Below are 20673 nucleotides of genomic sequence, written 5' to 3' on the forward strand. Positions count from 1 at the left end.
CGGCGTAGATTTTCATGTGTCACCAACAGGTATGATTTCCAGGCCTAATACAACTGACGTCAAAAATATTCGCAATTGCGTCGAAATTTCGTAATAAAAATGTAGTAATGGAATACACAATCGAGCATTCAGACTGCACGCCGAATACGGTGCACCTCCGAGAGGCGGCAGTGAAAGGCGCCGTGCCGCGCATGCGCCGTGCGCCTCCGGCGGGCCTCTGACGCGACGTGCGGCACTGAGGAGCGCTCACAGGTCGCCCGGCTCGTGTTGGAGGCGGACCGCAGCTGCCGAGGAGGTCCGTCCGGGCAGCCGCCAGGCCATGGGGGGACACCTGCCGAGGAGCGGCGCCGCGCGCGGTAAGTCACCGCCTCTCGCTGTAACTCACCTGTTTGAGTATCCAGTCAAGGAAACCATTCATTTCGGCTGCAGAGTACAGGGTGCTTCCTGGTGCTCCGAAAAGATTCGTCCGATTTCACAATACATGTTCTACGTGTACGCAGATAATAGCTTAGCGTAGATTTGATCTTGGACATAGGACTACAAAGTCTCTATTTTCAATAGAAACATCCCATTTTATGATGGTACGTGTTTTACGTGTATGCACCTACAACCTTGGCGTAGACTACTTTTTACAGTTACGTTTAGAATCAAGCTTTCAGTTACGTCTCATGTTGAACGTGTTCTTCACTGGACTCACAACAAATATCCAGACGACAGGCAAATTCGATCCGCACTTTTGGTAGCATGTCTGTAGATCTTACGTTGACTGCCGCTGCTATGCGGCGTCATGTTCGTGCAGAGGGGAAGCACGTAATCTTTCACAAACTGCCACATAAAAAATTTGCCTACGGCGAGATCAGGCGATCGTGGAGGCCGATGGAGCAGTACGCGATCCGCACGTCCCTTACGCTGTAGGAGGTACACTGCCGTACGCGCGACAAGAACCTTGCGGCACAATCGTAACTGAATTCTATCTATGGAAACAAGGATCGGTAAACACCTTGTTGTCTTTTTGTTACGATTTCACGTGTGAGAGCGCGTTAGCTTCTACTAGGACACGCATATCGTCAACCACATAAAGCAGCAAGTTAACATTGGTCTCAAGGTAAATTTTAGTGTCCATGCGTAAGTTAATAATTCACCTCAAGTTACTGTCCTCACTCACGTAGAAGACCCAGTCTTGGAAAACTGGATGAATCTCTTTGGAGCGTCCTGTGCAATTAACGGCCGTCTTTGCGAGATCGTAGTCCAGATTGTGAGCACGTCGTTGACCAAAGGTGGGAAACAGGAGGCATGTCTGTCGCATCCGGCCCGCGAATAATTTCAATCCGGCCCGCGGAAGAAATTCGCATTGTACTCCGCCCGGGAAGCATTTCCGGATATTTCTGCCAACGTTCCTCTCGTCACGGATTTGTGCCTCAGAGCATACTTTTCGACAAATATTTAAAAATGTAATCGTAGGCTTCCGCGGCCGTTGTAACAGTCAATTAAATTCTTCTGGGTTTGAGGCCGCATTGTCAACTATTGCAAGACGCCTTCCTCAGGGGTTATAGCAATACACCCTGAGGAAGGCGTCTTGCAATAGTCGCTGAAACGTCGGAATTTTATAGTGGACAATGCGGCCTCAAACCCAGAAGAATTTTATTGACTGCAAATATTTAAAAAAATTGCTAATAATGTTTGTAGATATTAACATACTATATTTCAAACACCCTAATTACCTGCCTGTGGCCAGAATTCGAAGAGTTATCCTAATTGCTTGTCGACTGCGATTGCGTACGTTATTGTCGTGTTTTATTTTTCTATTCTTTTTTCTGTTAATGTTAGTAAGTAATTCTTGTCCATTGTGGACGTGTTAGAACGCTGCAACTATTGAAAACACATTAATTTACGAAGGGCTTTCAATAAGCAAAGCAACACATTTTTTATAAGGTTACCTTCCATTCGGAAAATAGCTGCACTCAGCGACTGTTATCTGGCTTACAATTTACGGAGTGCAGCAATCAGTCGTCCTTTTTTTAGATTTTATTACGCAAAATCCGATTTCGGCTAGTGGCTAGCCATTCAAAGAAGTGTGATTGACGCCCGAACAACAGGGACATACATGCATCGAGAATAGAAAATAGTGCATTGAGAATGGCTAGCTTATAGCCGAAATCTGGATTTTCGTAATAAAATAAAAAAAATCGACGACTGATTGCTGCACTCTGTAATTTATAAAACATTTTTTTTCTTTCGGGTAGTTTCAGCTGAAAAAACACGGAATTTGTTGTGGGACATAGTGGAATAGTCATGAAGTCTGTAACAGAGGTTCGTTCCAAGCAGAGCTGTCACTGAGTTTCTTTCGACGGAAAACCAGTGCATCGCAGGTATTCATAGGCGCTTGAAAAGTGTCTAAGGAGCCCTGGCTGTGAACAAAAGCCTGGTGAGTCGTTGGGCGAGGCGTCTGTCGTCATCGCAACAAGGAAACCGCGCAAACTTGTCCGATCTCCCGCGTGCCGGCCGGTCGAACACAGCGGCGATTTGCAATGTTGGAACGTGCGGACACTCTCATTCAAGATGATAGATCACATTCAGAAGCCTCGCTCCTCAACTGGACGTCTGTTGGTAATGCTGATGCACGCGTCCACCAGTTGGGGTACTCAGAGGTTTGCGCCCACTGCGTTCCCCGCCGCCAAACAGAAGACTTCCATCTCTTTGGCCCAATGAAGGATGCACTACGCGGAAGCAGTACGTGGATGATGGAGAGGTTACTCACGCAACAAGACGTTGGCTTTAACGTTCATCAGTCGAGTGGTTCCATGCGAGCAAACACGCCCTCCCAATATGTTGTAGTAAGGTCGTCGCATTGAGTGGAGATTATGTCGAGTGGTTCCATGCGAGCAAACACGCCCTCCCAATATGTTGTAGTAAGGTCGTCGCATTGAGTGGAGATTATGTCGAGTGGTTCCATGCGAGCAAACACGCCCTCCCAATATGCTGTAGTAAGGTCGTCGCATTGAGTGGAGATTATGTTAAGGGTGGAGGACGTCAAACGGGCCGACTTATAGCAGGAGAGGCACCACAGGACATTTTAATTTCCACCGTCTATACTTTTACAAGTAAATTCATAAAACTTTGTCAGCATGACCAGGAAGGATTCAGGATTCACACTCATAACAGCGGAAGTTCAAAAACATAACAAAATAAATTTTTTACGTGTGAAATTTTATCATTTTTCCACTTGCTATTGGCTGCGTTTGTTGCTATAGGTACACTTTTCTTCATAAGTAAGAGAGACTGTTCAATGAATTTTGCACAGCATACAAACCATACTTACAGCAGTCTGAAACTCTAGAATCTATTTAATTTATGAAAAAATGAATGAGCTTTTACGTTTTAAGCTTTATGGTTAGAAAAAAAATATAATTTTGTAGTTAATTATCTCAATTTTTACCATAGTTTTTAATAGATTTGGAAAATTCTAGAGTTTGATACACCCGTAAGTATGGTTTGTATGCTGTGCAAAATTTATCAAAGAATCTCTCTTACTTGTGAAGAAAAATTTACCTATAGCAACAAATGCAGCCAATAGTAAGTGAAAAAAATGATGAAATTTCACATGTAAAAAAAATTATTTTGATATGTGCCTTGAGTGTGAATCCTGAATCCTTCCTGGTCATGCTGACAAAGTTTTATCAATTTATTTGTAAAAGTATAGGCACTGGAGTACGCAGCTCGTGGTCGTGCGGTAGCGTTCTCGCTTCTCACGCCCGGGTTCCCGGGTTCGATTATCGGCGGGGTCAGGGATTTTCTCTGCCTCGTGATGACTGGGTGTTGTGTGCTGTCTTTAGGTTAGTTAGGTTTAAGTAGTTCTAAGTTATAGGGGGACTGATGAGCATAGATGTTAAGTCCCATAGTGCTCAGAGCCATTTGAACCATAGGCACTGGAAATTAAAATCTACTATGGTGCCTCTCATGTTCCAAGTCGGCCCGTTTGACGTCCTACCCCCCTTAAAAATAGGGTTTTTTGTCGATAGCGTGGTAAATAAGATTGTGCACTGGAATCCTGAATAAAACCTACCTGCTTTCAAAAAAAGGGTGTTGAATTGCTTCCTGTACGCCCCTCGTGTAATGAATTTAATTACTAGCTCGAATCACTTACTTTTATAGGCATTTATTTTTGCATTATGACACCTCAAGGTTTCCGGAATCCCATCTTCAGGTGTTTACACCTACTTACATGTTATAAACATTGTGTCTATACTAACGGCGTTGCAGAATTTTGCAGTGGAAGTTCTAATACAGTTGTTGCAAAACGTCCTATGGAAAGAAACAATGTTCATCTACATCTGCGTGATTACTCTGCTAGTCACAATAAAGTGCCTGGCAGAGGGTTCAATGAACCACCTTCAAGCTGTCTCTCTACCGTTCCACTCTCGAACGGCACGCGGGAAAAACGAGCACTTAAATTTTTCTGTGCGAGCCATGATTTCTCTTATTTTATCGTGATGATCATTTCTCCCTATTTAGGTGGGTGCCAACAGAATGTTTTCGCAATCGGAGGAGAAAACTGGTGATTGAAATTTCATGAGAAGATCCCGTCGCAACGAAAAACGCCTTTGTTTTAATGATTGCCACTCCATTTCACGTATCATGTCTGTAACACTATCTCTCCTATTTCGCGATAATTCAAAACGAGCTGCCCTTCTTTGTACCTTTTCGATGTTATCCGTCAGTCCCACCTGATGCGGATCCCACACCGCACAGCAATACTCCAGAATAGGGCGGACAAGCGTGGTGTAAGTAGACTCTTTGGTAGACCTGTTGCACCTTCTAAGTGTTCTGCCAATGAATCGCAGTCTTTGGTTTTCGCTACCCACAATATTATCTATGTGATCGTTCCAGTTTAGGTTATTTGTAATTGTAGTCCTTAAGTGGTGGTGGTGGTTAGTGTTTAACGTCCCGTCGACAACGAGGTCATTGGAGACGGAGCGCAAGCTCGGGTTAGGGAAGGATTGGGAAGGAAATCGGCCGTGCCCTTTCAAAGGAACCATCCCGGCATTTGCCTGAAACGATTTAGGGAAATCACGGAAAACCTAAATCAGGATGGCTGGAGACGGGATTGAACCGTCGTCCTCCCGAATGCGAGTCCAGTGTGCTAACCACTTGTAGTCCTTAAGTATTTAGTTGAATTTACAGCCCTCAGATTTGTGTGACTCATCGCGTAATCGAAATTTAGCTGATTTCTTTTAGTACTCATGTGAATAATTTCACACTTTTCTTTATTCAGGGTCTATTACCACTTTTCGCACCATACAGATGTCTCATCTAAATCATTTTGGAAGTCGTTTTGATCATCTGATGACTTTACAAGACGGTAAATGACAGCATCATCTCCAAACATTCTGAGACGGCTACTCAGATTGTCTCCTATGTCGTTAACATAGATCAGGAACAATAGAGGGCCTATAACACTTCCTTGGGGAACGCCTGATATTACTTCTTTTTACTCGATGACTTTCCGTCTATTAGTACGAACTGTGGCCTTTCTTGACAGGAAATCACGAATCCAGTCGCTTTGTCCGCAGCTCGTGGTCGTGCCGTAGCGTTCTCGCTTCCCACGCCCGGGTTCCCGGGTTCGATTCCCGGCGGGGTCAGGGATTTTCTCTGTCTCGTGATGACTGGGTGTTGTGTGCTGTCCTTAGGTTAGTTAGGTTTAAGTAGTTCTAAGTTCTAGGGGACTGATGACCATAAATGTTAAGTCACATAGTGCTCAGAGCCATTTTTTGAATCCAGTCGCACAGCTGTGGCGATACTCCGTAGGCACGCAGTTTGGTTAGAAGTCGCTTGTGAGGAACGTTGTCGAAAGCCTTCTGGAAATCTAAAAATATGGAATCAATTTGACATCCCCTGTCGATAGCACTTATTACTTCATGAGTATAAAGAGCTAGTTGTGTTTCACAAGAACGATATTTTCAGAAACAGTGCTGACTATGTGTCAATAAATCGTTTTCTTCGAGGTACTTCATAATGTTCGAATACAGTATATGTTTCAAAACCCTACTGCAAATCGACTTTAGTGATATAGGCCCGTAATTCAGCGGATTATTATTTCCCTTTTTGGGTATTCATGTGACTTGAGCAATTTTCCAGTCTTTAGGTACGGATCTTTCTGTGAGCGAGTGGTTGTAAATAAATTTAAACATCTGAGGACTGGGTGAACTTAAAATGAATTTACTCTTAAAAACGCGGGTTTGAAGCATAATTTTGCTGGCGTGGCCGTCAGGAGAGGTGCCGTGTTCAAATCAGTTCGCAAACCCATAAAACTTAACGTCACAGACGCTATAGTTTCGACTTTATACACTAGGAGCGCTGCTGCCGTGTCACGTCATGAAGCGGTTCGCGAGCGTAAGCAATGGTATCACGGCCGCAGGTCACGAAAGGTTGCCCATGTCTATCGTAGACTATCGTTCGCAAAAACCGTTCTAGACGGATAGGTTTGCAGAGGAAACATTGTTAAACAATGTCTTAGCGCAGCTTGGCAATCGGCAGTGTGTGTTCTGTAAATCACGCTTCGTCTGAAAATAATGATGCACACTGTCACTGCGATTTTATGGTCTAATGCAGTGATATTTCCATTGTGTTTGCGAGTTCAGAGGTTTTCGGAAACCGGGAATGGCTTTTTCAGGCTCCGGACACAAAAGGTTCGATCCTAAATCATGAAATGTTTAGAGTCAAGATTTTGCTAATCCCTCAGCTCCGTTCTCGACTATTTTTCCACCTTTCATGACTTCTGTATCTAAATATACTTACCGCACTGTAACTGGCGGAGGGTGCTTCTTAACATCAGCGACTTGCTCTCCTACAACATTCACGGACTGGGCGAGATGAAAAGGCGATTGTCTTTACGACTCGTTATAAGCACCATTGTCTCTGTTATCACATTACCATCATTTTGAAGCAAGATATAAGGTGGAGGTAGTGGAACTGCCGCGCAGGCTTCCTCGTCGTTTGGTTTTCGAAATTTACCAATTAGGATTTCCTGAGAACAACGTCGTCTTTCTTCCCATTATTCCCATTTAATTTCTATGAGCGTCTTCATTACAAGTATAAAGGTATGTTGCGTTCCCAGCAGCAAATCTATCAATTCTTTCGATGTCTGCAGTGACGCCTACTTTATAAAGGCTCCTAATTCCTTACTGATACTCGAGAAACGGTCGTATTAGCATCTAGTTTGTGATTTCTCTACGGATTAAACTTTGTGAAAGCCCCTTCAACAAGTGTTCCAACTGATTTCCCAAGTACTTATTTCACTCGTTTGTCCAGTTTCATATCATTTTTTATAATTACTCTCACATATTTAAATACCGTGAGAGAACCCATAAATGCTCAAACACAATTTTTAATAGTGGCATTTATCTTGACTGTATCCGTATTTATAGAAAGCTGAACTTTAGTACTCCAAATTTAAATATTGCCCCAGCCAGCCTTAATTTCGTTACCATCTGTCAGAAAAGATACCGAGGCCCACGCAGCTGTCTCCGGCGGAGTAACCATTTCAGACGAGTTTAATCATTCTTGACTGCTCATTTAAATGCATGGAAGCTTTCGATAGCACACGACAAATTTAAGACGTTTAGTGGGTACCTTTTCAATTACATATTGATTTCCCGTGCGCCCTGCAAGGTGCTGTGTATTCGCGAAGTGAGGCGGACAAAGCGACTAGAATGACACCTTAAGTTCGTTGCAGGGCCCTCATTTCTCGTGGCCCCCGGACGATACGTTCTTGCATCATAAGCAAACAATCTGAAAGCGCTGCTGGCGACGACTATTTGACAACTGCTAATGTAGGGAACATTAGCGGTCGTATTACGATTTCATAGATCACACCCGATGCTACTTACACCTGATGCTATTTTCACTTCTTTTCAACGTATGCATCCACAAACATAGTATAGTGAGTCCTATCAATCAAAAACGTCAGATGACAATGTAGTATAGTTTCAAACGTCTTTGGGTTGGGTTGGGTTGTTCTGGGGGAAAAGACAAAACTGCGAGGTCATCGGTCTCATCGTATTAGGGAAGAACGGGGAAGGAAGTCGGCCGTGCCCTTTCAAAGGAACCATGCCGGAATTTGCCTGGAGCGATTTGGGAAATCACGGAAAACCTAAATCAGGATGGCCGGACGCGGGATTGAACCGTCGTCCTCCCGAATGCGAGTCCAGTGGGAAACGTCTTTCAAATCTACTTGTTCACCATCTGCTACTTGGAAGACACTGTGTGTGTGTGTGTGTGTGTGTGTGTTTGTGCGTGTGTGTGTGTTGTAAGAGCTATACGAAGTATTAAAAGTATTTTATTTTCCCTGATCTCGTGCTATCATTTTGAGATAAGTTTCTTTTCCGCCAGGAATGCCACACTGAGCGAGATTAGGATATGCTCTAGTATCCTGTGACAAACAGAAATTAAAGATACTGGCCTGTACTCTGCACATTGGCACTTTCACACGTTTCACCTCAACGGGAGTATAGTGCCTTGTGATGCACTCAAGCATAACTGTTCGCTGAGCGAAAGATTATCCATAAAATATGAACTATGAATTTATTTGCCGTACTCTTTTATCACAATCTCTAGAATTTGTAAAATAATGACTGTTACAAGGGGCACTAGAAGGCAGTGGGGGATTAGTTACAGGAACAGAAGGTTAGTAGGAAGTGAATTAAGCACTCACCATGGCAAGTAATGAGCTAGTATCCAGCAGGAGATGTGGTCAGTTGGGGATTAGTTACAGGAACATAAGGTAACTTAGAAGTGAATTAAGCACTCACCATGGAAAGTAATGGTCTACTATCCAGCAGGAGATGTAGACGTAGGTGTAACAACACCGCCGTTGCGGCATCATTTTTTATCGCATGCATTAGAATACGGTGCTTGTGAGAGATTTACAACCAGCTCGAATGATAAGAACCGAGCGATTTAAAAAAAAATGGCCATATCGTACGGTACTTCCGAAAACGTGTAACTGCTTCTCGCATGCGTGGCTAACATCAGTCGCATTGTCTTGCTTCCCCAGCAGTCTCATCGAACTAGGTTTTCGCACATATCCAGCTCTTTATGAAGGCTGTCATATATGATTCAATTCTGTTCGTATTCTTGAGTGAAATTCGCTGAAGACGACGCAGAGTGATAAAGGAAGAAGCAAGGAAGACTTGTGTTTAACGTCCGAGCAAAGCAGAAGGAACGTTGTGTTGTATCGAAATAACGATTTGTTGCCATTCGCTCAGTGAATAAAATGAGGGCACGTTTGAAAAGTTTAGCCACTGTCTTTAACAACCAGTTTTGATGTACTTCACTGAATACATGTTACAAGTAATTTGCTCCATTAATGTAAATCTTCACAGGTATTGCTTTTAGGTCAGCATCTGCGAAGTTATGCGAATTTTCATTTTTCCATTTTTTTATTTATTTTTTCCCAGAAACCCCAGCTGGCTTACACTAAACATTTCACATAGCGTCTGTTATAGTTACTAGGATTAATAGGTTGTTGGTACGCTTCAGCGTTAGTTGTATCTAAGTTGCCGGGAGAGTTTAAGAAATTGGAAATTTGTCGTAAGGTCTTATGGGACCAAACTGCTGAGGTCATCGGTCCCTAAGCTTACGTACTACTTAATCTAACAAAAACTAACTTACACTAAGGACAACACACACACCCATGCCCGAGGGAGGACTCGAACCTCCGACGGGGGGAGCCGCGCGGACCGTGACAAGGCGCCTGTGACCGCTCGGCTATACCGCGCGGCCAGAGTTTAAGAACCGAGACAGAAATCGTTTCATTGTATCTAGCGCTCCTGAGGTCTTGTAATGGCGTTTATAATGCTGTAATAGTTTAACGAAACAAATTTCCCTTGTAAAAGAAATCTTCCTTTGCACTAAATCTTGCAGCACTCATATTTAGCTAACAGTTCATAATCTGTTCCGTTCATCACCTAACTGTGCGAGAGTGCATCTCTGTTCACGGCGGTCACATTTTACGAGATCCATGCTGCATGACTGTTTTCCGCTTCGGCTGTAAGGTGGTAAGGGCACCCTTGCCTTACTCCCATTCTGATTTTTAGTTCTTTCTTGCTACTATTAACAACCACATCAGTACTTAGACTTCCGTTTATACTTCAAATTAACCGTCTGTTGTTCCATTCATGTCCTGCTTCGCGCTTGTTTTAAATAATAACTTCTGTTCAACCATATCAAATGTTTTTCCATGTCAATAAATGCTATATGCCCTCTTTCTATTACTAGCCTTCTTTCATAATTGAGGCAGTGCCAGTATTGCTTCTTTTGCTCTTTACCATGACACGAAGTAAAATTGATTATTGGCTAAGTTCCAATCTATTTTTTTTAATCCTCTCTTAAGTACTGACAGTAATATTTTTATACATGTAGCAAAATGACTAGTGATCCACAATTTGTACAGTCCTTTGCATTTTCCCTATTGTACCACGCAGTAGTTCTGCTTTCTGTGAAGTCATGCGGTATGATACTGACTTTATAACATTTAGATACAGTAAACAATTTGCTTTTGATGTTGACACTACTGTTTTCTAGGAGCTCTGCAGGGATGTCATCTATACGAGTTGGTTTATTTGATTTTAACGTATTTAGTGCAAGGAAAAACTCTCCTTTTGTTATCTGTTGACCCTTATTGTTTTCATCAATTAGAATTTCATCTTCAGTATACTCATCTAAGCTTCCAATTTCAGCAGCGCTGTACAGATAGTAACGAAAAGAAATAACGCTGTCGGTGGCGCAACTGATTAATGCAGAAGGGTAGTATCTGGAAGTACACTACCTATTTAGGATATATTCAGGACAAGATTTGCTAAGGAAATTGTTTGTGACCTTGTTGAAGGAACCATCTCAGCATTTCAGCTAAATACTTTTGGATGTATGGCCACACCGTATGTCTACATCTACATCTACATGATTACTCTGCAATTCACATTTAAGTGCTTGGCAGAGGGTTCATCGAACCACAATCATACGACCTCTCTACCAATCCACTCCCGAACAGGGCGCGGGAAAAACGAACACCTAAACCTTTCTGTTCGAGCTCTGATTTCTCTTATTTTATTTTGATGATCATTCCTACCTATGTAGGTTGAGCTCAACAAAATATTTTCGCATTCGGAAGAGAAAGTTGGTGACTGAAATTTCGTAAATAGATCTCGTCGCGACGAAAAACGTCTTTGCTTTAATGACTTCCATTCCAACTCGCGTATCATATCTGCCACACTCTCTCCCCTATTACGCGATAATACAAAACGAGCTGCCCTTTTTTGCACCCTTTTGATGTCCTCGGTTAATCCCACCTGGTAAGGATCCCACACCGCGCAGCAATATTCTAACAGAGGACGAACGAGTGTAGTGTAAGCTGTCTCTTTAGTGGACTTGTTGCATCTTCTAAGTGTCCTGCCAATGAAACGCATCCTTTGGCTCGCCTTCCCCACAATATTATCTATGTGGTCTTTCCAACTGAAGTTGTTTGTAATTTGTACACCAAGGTACTTAGTTGAATTGACAGCCTTGAGAATTGTACTATTTATCGAGTAATCGAATTCCAACGGATTTCTTTTGCAACTCATGTGGATCACCTCACACTTTTCGTTATTTAGCGTCAACTGCCACCTGCCACACCATACAGCAATCTTTTCTTAATCGCTTTGCAACTGATACTGGTCTTCGGATGACCTTATTAGACCGTTAATTACAGCATCATCTGCGAACAACCTAAGAGAACTGCTCAGATTGTCACCCAGGTCATTTATATAGATCAGGAGCAGCAGAGGTCCCAGGACGCTTCCATGGGGAACACCTGATATCACTTCAGTTTTACTCGATGATTTGCCGTCTATTACTACGAACTGCGACCTTCCTCACAGGAAATCACGAATCCAGTCGCACAACTGAGACGATACCCCATAGGCCCGCAGCTTGATTAGAAGTCGCTTGTGAGGAACGGTGTCAAAAGCTTTCCGGAAATCTGGAAATACGGAATCAACTTTAGATCCCCTGTCGATAGCGGCCATTACTTCGTGCGAATAAAAAGCTAGCTGCGTTGCACAAGAACGATGCTTTCTGAAACCATGCTGATTACGTATCAATAGATCGTTCCCCTCGAGGTGATTCATTATGTTTGAATACAGTATATGCTCCAAAACCCTACTGCAAACCGACGTCAATGATATAGTTCTGTAGTTCGATGGATTACTCCTACTACCCTTCTTAAACACTGGTGCGACCTGCGCAATTTTCCAATCTGCAGGTACAGATCTATCGGTGAGCGAGCGGTTGTATATGATTGCTAAGTAGGGAGCTATTGTATCAGCGTAATCTGAAAGGAACCTAATCGGTATACAATCTGGACCTGAAGACTTGCCCATATTATAAAACTATCAACTTTGCAGCAGTTATAGTGGGCAACTTGATGACTGCCTAAATAGCAGCCGTAATTATGGTAATTTTATAACATGTGACGCGGTTGAAAACTGAGATAAATTATATTCGTTTGCACGCAGGCAGCGAAAGCTCGAGTTTTTATATTTTAGCAGTCCCATGAAGTGATTTTAGAGTTCTCTGAAAATTGATAGGTATTTGAATCCCAGTTCTTACGAGTAAAATTTTGCTGGAGGTTGGCGATGGGACCCAGCGATACCTCACAACATATCTGAACACACGTCTTGTCCAACTGAGTCTAGTATTCCAGAACACATGCTGCATAGATTAGCTGAGGATGACATCAGTAGCATACGTTTCCAGTGTAGTTACGTATTCGACAAAATTCACCGAACATTTTTAAAAAATATTGCCAACATTAAGAACAGATCGCAAAGAACCACCTTAACAACGTCGTTTGTACATAGCGAAATAACAGTATTCGTGACTTTCTCGTTACTGCGATCACTTAGTGTATGAGCTTACATCATTATTTCCGTAGATGCCTCCAATCTCAGAAGATCTTCGTGATGTCATCTTCATGAGAAAAAGACGACAAGAAATGGACGTTCCGTATTGAGTAGAACAGCCTTAACGACCTGGATGGAAATGTTATATTCTTAGAGCAGTCTGTTACATCACTGCGATTCGCATTAGGAAAAAAGACATGCAAATGTATGCACCTGCTTGTCAATAGGTAACTGATTACACAGTGATTTCAGAGTCAAATCAATTCCTTCCAATTAATACTGCTGAGCATATGCATACCCCTCACTGTCAATAAAAATATGTCGTCAATAGATAGTCATTCGGATTTTACTTTGCTGAGTTCATTCGACAATGGTACAAATCATTTACATACGTATCGAGTATCAAATAAAGCGAATTAAAGCAGGATTTCAATTTTCCGCGTTAATGTGGACCTGAGAAGGCACGAATAATCGAAGAATGAGTGTAGTCCAAACTGAAAATGTTTTTACTGGAAACGGCTGTTAAACATATTTACAAAACAAGCCACATGTCACATTTGAAAACCTACAGCATTACTTACGCGCTACTAGGCGGACAGTGACATCCCATTTACAGAATTACACTTGAAACACTATTTCCTATGACTTCCTTTCAGTTGAACTAATCGTCTAATTTTTGTCTGTTTATGCTTTCCATTCTATTTTTTCCTGAAGGATGTCCTCATTTCACAGAGAATCAAAATATCGATATATTCAAACGAATTTAGCGCATTGTATTCTGATGTGCTGAGAATACATAGAAAGAAAGATCCCTTATCATTTAGCTACAATATAGCAGGTCAGCAACTGGAAGAAGTTAATTCCATAAATTATCTGGTAGTAGGCATTAGGAGTGATTTAAAATGGAATGATCATATAAAGTTAATCGTTGGTAAAGCAGATGCCAGACTGAGATTCATTGGAAGAATCCTAAGGAAATTCAATCCGAAAACAAAGGAAGTAGCATACAGTACGCTTGTTCGCCCACTGCTTGAATACTGCTCAGCAGTGTGGGATCCGTACCAGATTGGGTTGCTAGAAGAGATAGAGAAGATCCAACGGAGAGCAGCGCGCTTCGTTACAGGATCATTTAGTAATCGCGAAAGCGTTACGGAGATGATAGATAAACTCCAGTGGAAGACTCTGCAGGAGAGACGCTCAGTAGCTCGGTACGGGCTTTTGTTGAAGTTTCGAGAACATACCTTCACCGAGAAGTCAAGCAGTATATTGCTCCCTCCTAGGTATATCTCGCGAAGAGACCATGGGGATAAAATCAGAGAGATTAGAGCCCACACACAGGCATACCGACAATCCTTCTTTCCACGAACAATACGAGACTGGAATAGAAGGGAGAACCGATGGAGGTACTCAAGGTACCCTCCGCCACACACCGTCAGGTGGCTTGCGGAGTATGGATGTAGATGTAGATGTAGATGTAGATAGTAGATCAACATATATTTCGACGTCTTTTACGTGTAATAACGGGCTTCTCGATCACCTCGTCTTCGCTCTTTTACTCTACCACAATTTGCTTTTTGTGTCCGCGTTTCTGCTCAACTGACGGTTCATTCACATCGCTATTTAGCAAGTCACTGATGTTTTTGACATCTGCTTCTTCACGACCAGATATTTGTTTCACAATATCAATCAGAAGAGTAACAGTATGTACACTCCATAAAAAAAGTGAAACACTAAGGAGAAGAAAACGAAATCAAACGTCTTGGAGTGAGTTGGTATGTGATTACAAAATCGAGTCAACTTTTTAAAGAACTTGTCGGTATGACGTTGCATTCCCGCCCTCCTCCCTCCTGGATGAATGCACATATTCGGTTTGGAATGGCGTCTTAAACAGGTCGCATCCTCTCCTGAGGCAAACTGGCCCACTACTGTTGTAACTGGTCCTTGATATCCTGGATTCGGGCACTGAGACAGTGGTGACGACGAGTAAGTACTAACATATTTTATCGTGGGTGTATCTGTGGATCTCATTGGCCTCGGGAGTACCTCAGCATCACGTAGACAGTTCATAGAGACGCGTGCCTTTATCCTGTTGAAAAATGGCAACACGATACCGAGAGGTAACACATGAGGACGTACTGTACCGTTGTGCCGTCAGACATCCGTCATCCGTATCAGCCGCAAAATAATTGTATCCGATGGCACAGCACACCATGATGCCAAGAGCAAAATCGCTGTTCTTCTCCCAAAAATTGCAAGAATGAGATCTGTCCGCTGACGATGGTGATCAGTAGAAGAGAACCACGATTAATCGCTGCACACAATGTGGTGGCACTCATCAGTATTCCATGCTTCCCGGTCACGGTAGCACTCCAAATGCTGCGGTCTGCGTTCTGGTGTTCACGGCGGCCTACGCCTGGGATAGTCACTGCCTAGTCCAACCACTGCTAGACTACGACCAGCGCTGGAGGATACACAGTGTTGTAGGGTGGAGGGAGTAGACGCGATGAGGTTATGGGGTGCTTGGTGCACAGTAAGGCGATCCTCTCTTGTGGTGGTCAGGTATGGTCAGCCTGAACCGTGACGAAGAGAATTCCACCCTCAAGTTCCCATGCAGTCCAGTGTCGAGCCACTGTTGCATACATATGCCCCACCAATTTGGACGTTTCACAGTTTGACCAGCCGGCCAAACGGAGACCCACGATTAGGCAACTTCCTAGATCTTTCAGGTACTGATAATGTGATCTGCGTCTCCTTCACAGCGATCAGTCGTCATCTGATGCTGTTCACGCTCCTTATATCTCTACCAGTGTAGTAAGAATACCAAACACGAACAATACAAATGCAATTCTTGAAGTTTTCCCAGCGTACTGAATGTTCGATGAGGTTTCGTGATTGCAGCCGGATCATATTGACTTCTTGCCACGCTATTTCAGCCGTCCGTCACTGGCATCAAGCAAAATCCGCGCCCTCTGCAAGTACTGTTCTATCTTTGGCGCGCTGGCGCATGCGTAAAGGTGAAAACTACATGTCAGCCCTCTGTCGGAATGCGAGGTCGCGTCGCTAAAAACCAGATGTCAGATGTCGCCAGATATGTCATTATGAATAAACTGTCTTCTCTCAGAAGAAATTAGAGAGATCATCGGATCCCAAGCCTTGTCCAGTTGAAAACAACTGTCCGCAACTCGTGGTCTTGCGGTAGCGTTCTCGCTTCCCGCGCCCGGGTTCCCGGGTTCGATTCACGGCGGAGTCAAGGATTTATTCTGCCTCGTGATGACTGGGTGTTGTGTGATGTCCTTAGGTTAGTTAGGTTTAAGTAGTTCTAAGTTCTAGGGGACAGATGACCATAAATGTTAAGTCCCATAGTGCTCAGAGCCATTTGAACCATTTTTAAAAGAAAAAAAAACCACTGTCATGATTTATTAGATTTTGTGCTAGGCGCATTTCCACAGATTCTTTAATTAGTGAATCCCAAAAAGTTCTCGCTGGGGCCAGGAGCTTCGTGGCAGAAAAATCCATAGACTGTCCTGTGGTAATACAATGCTCAGCTATGGCCGACTTACTGAGCTGCGAAAGGTGAATCTGGCACTCATGTTCAGCGCACCTTTCACGTTCTGTGCGTGTCGTCTGACGGACGTAAGCTTTGCCACACTGGCAAGGAATTTTGTAGATCCGTGCCTTCCGCAGACCCAGATCGTCTTTTACCGAACAGAGAAGGGCACCAATCTTCGCCGGTGGTCAGAAGATTACTTTAAATTGATGTTTCCTTAGGATCCTGCCTACTTTAGATGAAAGGTTGCCGACTTATGGAAGGAACGTCCTGGACTTGAACAGCTCCTTATCATCTTGATGTTGTGGGTGGTCGCGTTTCTTCCTTCTTAGCGCTGTGCTAATCTGACATGAAGAGTAAATATTACCTCCTAACACCGATTGTAGATGTATCGGCTGATGAGCCACAAAGAGTCCTTAAGAGGAACCTTAATGAAAAGAGAAATGACATCGAAGCTCGCTAGCAAGTCAGTTTCATCGAGTTGACTTCAGTCTATTGACAAAGTCAGCCGAGTTGCGAACATGATGCACGCACTTGCCCAAAAAAGGTCTCACTAGAGAGGTGAGATGTGTCGCCAAATCATACGTGGGGGCGTTGATATTACTGACGATCGACCGCAACGCAACCTCTTTTTTTTTTGCGGGTCCTCGGAAGACCATAGAACCTGGGTGGCACAGAACTATGAGGTCTTAATCTTTTGGCCTCTTCTTGCGGAATAGAAAAAGAATTCAGCAGTGCTGATGTTTTCCTTTCCACTTTCGCTGTGGGGTCGCGCCATTTTTTGCCATAAGGACGACGCCGGGAAATTGCAGTCTCCAGTGACGGACGCTCACCTGAAGATGGCTGGACGATTGGCAGCTGAAATATCATGGCAAGAAGTTAACATGGTTCGGCTGCAATCCCGAAACCTCATCGAACAATACTAATGCACTCTGGGACTGTTCTACATGTCACAAAAAATGAAACTCTTATCTTTTACATTCTTGTGGTTGGTTGGTACATGTACAAACTTAGACAGACATCCGATCATCTCTTCTGGACCCTCCACTGTGGCAGGCAATGTATTTCAGGTAATGCCTGACTGGGAATGGAACCAACATCGTCCTGGATGGTAAATATGAGTCACATGTATAATAGCGCATTCTAAACGAAAATATTCGTTCCAGTTGTAATCGAATACGAACAGTTTTTATCTTTTCAAAAATCGCCGATCTATGCGCGGATAATACTCACACCATACAGTTCGCATCCTGATTTTCGGCAACTTGCAGTACACCTTTCCTTGATTTCTCCTACTGAACTGTGGTTCCTTATTTGTCCCTTTGGTTGCTTTACTCACTTTTTGCAGTGAATCTACAATTCCTAAATGTTTCATTTTTTCCTTTCCCTGATATAGATTTCAGATTTAACAGATTTCAATGTGTGAGCTGTGAAAAATATTACTTGATTTTAAGAGAATTTACGTAGATCTTCAGACGAACTGAAAAGTAATCAGTTTCTTCCCACGATGAACATTCTTTGTTACTTTTTTTCAAGTGATATGTCCTGTTGGTAGCGCAGCTAACGCAAATAAACGACCCTAAAATCCTGCCTAAATATTAGAGTTAGCGTCTATACATATCTCGTAGCCAACTGTGTGGTCTTACATAATATAAATCTCTGTTCACTTGCTTGAGGTTAACATACGGTGTGCACTGAAGGCAAATGAGGTGAACTAACCGCCATAATCGGGCAAATGTAGAAGAAGAATGTAGTTAGAAGTACTAAACAACTATGCACATTGTCTGAGCTTGCGAAGCCACGTAAAACCTTAATCTAGCTGTACTGGGATTTGCAGCGTTATATTCTCCGCTGAAGAGTTAATATTATCAAGTGTAATTAGAGAATGCAGACATGCATGGCTATAATCTGAATTTTTTATGGAGAGGAGAGGAGGGAAGGTTCTACTAGTCCCGGACTAGGAACGCATCATTTGCTGGCGTTTCGTCCAAAACTGTTGTGGATATCCTCAGAGGGTTTCGTCAACGTTTGAGCAGTAGTCTTCTGAGGTACACAAAAAACTACATTAACAGGATTTTTACTTATTAGTACCTATCTGTATATGATATTAAATGATTTCCAAACCTGCGTCTGTGATCGTCAAACAACCTTCATTATGTTGAGACTTTAGTGTAGACTCTACAACAGTGTTGCCCAAACTGCGGGAATTACAATTTATTGGGGGGGGGGGGGCAGTTTAAAATGAAACTTTAGAAGGGGTAAAAACTAACAGGGTCAATTACAGTTTAGTTACACTGTCAAATATATTGAAGACTGATCTCCATTATCAGGATTTAGGTAGCCTTCAATAATTAGCAGATCATCATCGTCATCTTCATTATCATCATCAACATCATTCAGTTGACAGACTAGAAGCAGCAATCTCCACCCACTGAAACCCCATATGTAGACAACCGAAGGCCCGGGAAGTTCGAGGAGGAACCACCTGCTCTTTCGTCACACAGTGTTGCCACTACAAGTAGGCATATATTATGATTTCTGTGCACTCTTCCGTGCTTTAAAGTCTTCACGATGTACGAGGGCTATTCGGAAAGTAAGGAACGATAGGTCGCGAAATGGAAACCACAGTGAAAATCAAAACTGTTTTATTTGCAACAGTTAGCTACAACTTCCAGCTACTTATCTGCATAGTCGCCGATCCGACTTAGACTTTTGTCGTAGCGTTGTACCAACTTTCCAATACCCTCGTTATAGAAGGCAGCCGCCAGTGTTTTCCGCCAGTTCTCTACATTGGCCTGCAGCTCGTTGTCTGTGCCAAAATGTTCTCTACATAGCCAGCGGTTAGTGTGAGTAGAGATGAAACTCACAGGTAGACAATTACGGGCTGTATTGTGGATAATCAAACATTTCCAATTGAAAACGTTGCAGGAGCATCTTCATTGCCCTTGCAGAACGCGGCTGATATTTGTCAAGAAGAAAGCGCACGACACTTATGTAATGTTGGCTGCATAGCTTGCATGGGGGCTTAATTAAATGTAATGAAAATGATTTTGATTTCTTGCTTTAGCAGCTGTCTGTCCGGTTACGAAGTCTCGTACCGGTTGGCCCTGACTAGTATTATTACGCAATCTGACTGCTTAGAATAACAACAAGGAATGAAATGGAAATTTTCATTAACACAATTAATCAATTAAGTCCCCAGCAACTATAAAACCTACGAAACCAAAGCACAAGTGTAACTGTTCTGTGTGTGGAAGTATGACTCAACGTACACATCTGGCACGGTTCTTCTTCAAAAGACAAGAATTTCAAATACCATTTATACTGAATTAATTAAAGAAAATACGAATACCATAATTACTCAAGAGAACCACAATTACACTCTAATCCAAGAACACAAGCCAGATGCTTTGTTGACTGAACCTGTTATGACACATTATTTAAAACATGGAAATAATGAAAAATAAATCAAGTTTCGTTACCTTCATATATTGACCAAAATCACTCTCATAATTACAATATATCTCCACACCGATTCGCTATTACAACATCTCAACAAGAATTTTTCAGTATCACATCTCAGCAAGCACATCTCAACACGAACTGACTACTACGAGCTCTCCCCAAGCACTGCCACTACGACATCTCAATAATCACTCCCGTGGAGGCGGCGGAACAATGCTCTCTAGCGATCTCTGTCGCTGTGGCTCAGTGTAGCCACCTTTCATATGCCCTTCCTCCACGGCTAGAATTTGATGGTATTTTTGCCAGCATTGGTGGTGAAAATACCACCAAATTCGTCAAAAAATACAGACAAAAATAAAAGATAATATTAATACGTAAATATCATATAACTAGATAAAATTTTGGCTTTGCACTGACCTTTCAATAACCTAATATATAAAATACAGTAAGCAATACAAATTCTTTCATACATGTGACTTTACATAATAGTTTACACAAGTATTATGTGGTTAAACAGTTCAATCAATAGCGTCAGCAATGACGAATATGTGCAAGTAAGAGTCTCATAATTTTTCACTAACAGTAATACACAAAAAATCAGTTTATACAAATATTCACATAAACGCTTTCCATAGCTCAAGAATAAGCAGTTGACAGTTCCAGCAGTAGCACACAGCAATGGTCAACAGGTGCAAATACCAACAAGTAACATTTTTTCAATAG

General features: G+C 42.6%; 1 protein-coding gene across 3 annotated transcripts in view; it reads left to right on the top strand.

Moving 5' to 3' along the window:
* Positions 1-262: 262 nt before the first annotated feature.
* LOC126259646 (uncharacterized) overlaps positions 263-20673 on the top strand; it is a 288662-nt gene continuing 268251 nt past the window's right edge. For all 3 annotated transcript variants that reach the window (XM_049956576.1, XM_049956577.1, XM_049956578.1), the window contains exon 1: positions 263-356. In XM_049956576.1, coding sequence (XP_049812533.1) covers positions 320-356 — 37 coding nt within the window. In that variant the 5' untranslated portion in view covers positions 263-319. The remainder of the gene's footprint in view (positions 357-20673) is intronic.

The sequence above is a fragment of the Schistocerca nitens genome, chromosome 5 (genome assembly GCF_023898315.1).
Source record: "Schistocerca nitens isolate TAMUIC-IGC-003100 chromosome 5, iqSchNite1.1, whole genome shotgun sequence".
NCBI lineage: Eukaryota > Metazoa > Arthropoda > Insecta > Orthoptera > Acrididae > Schistocerca > Schistocerca nitens.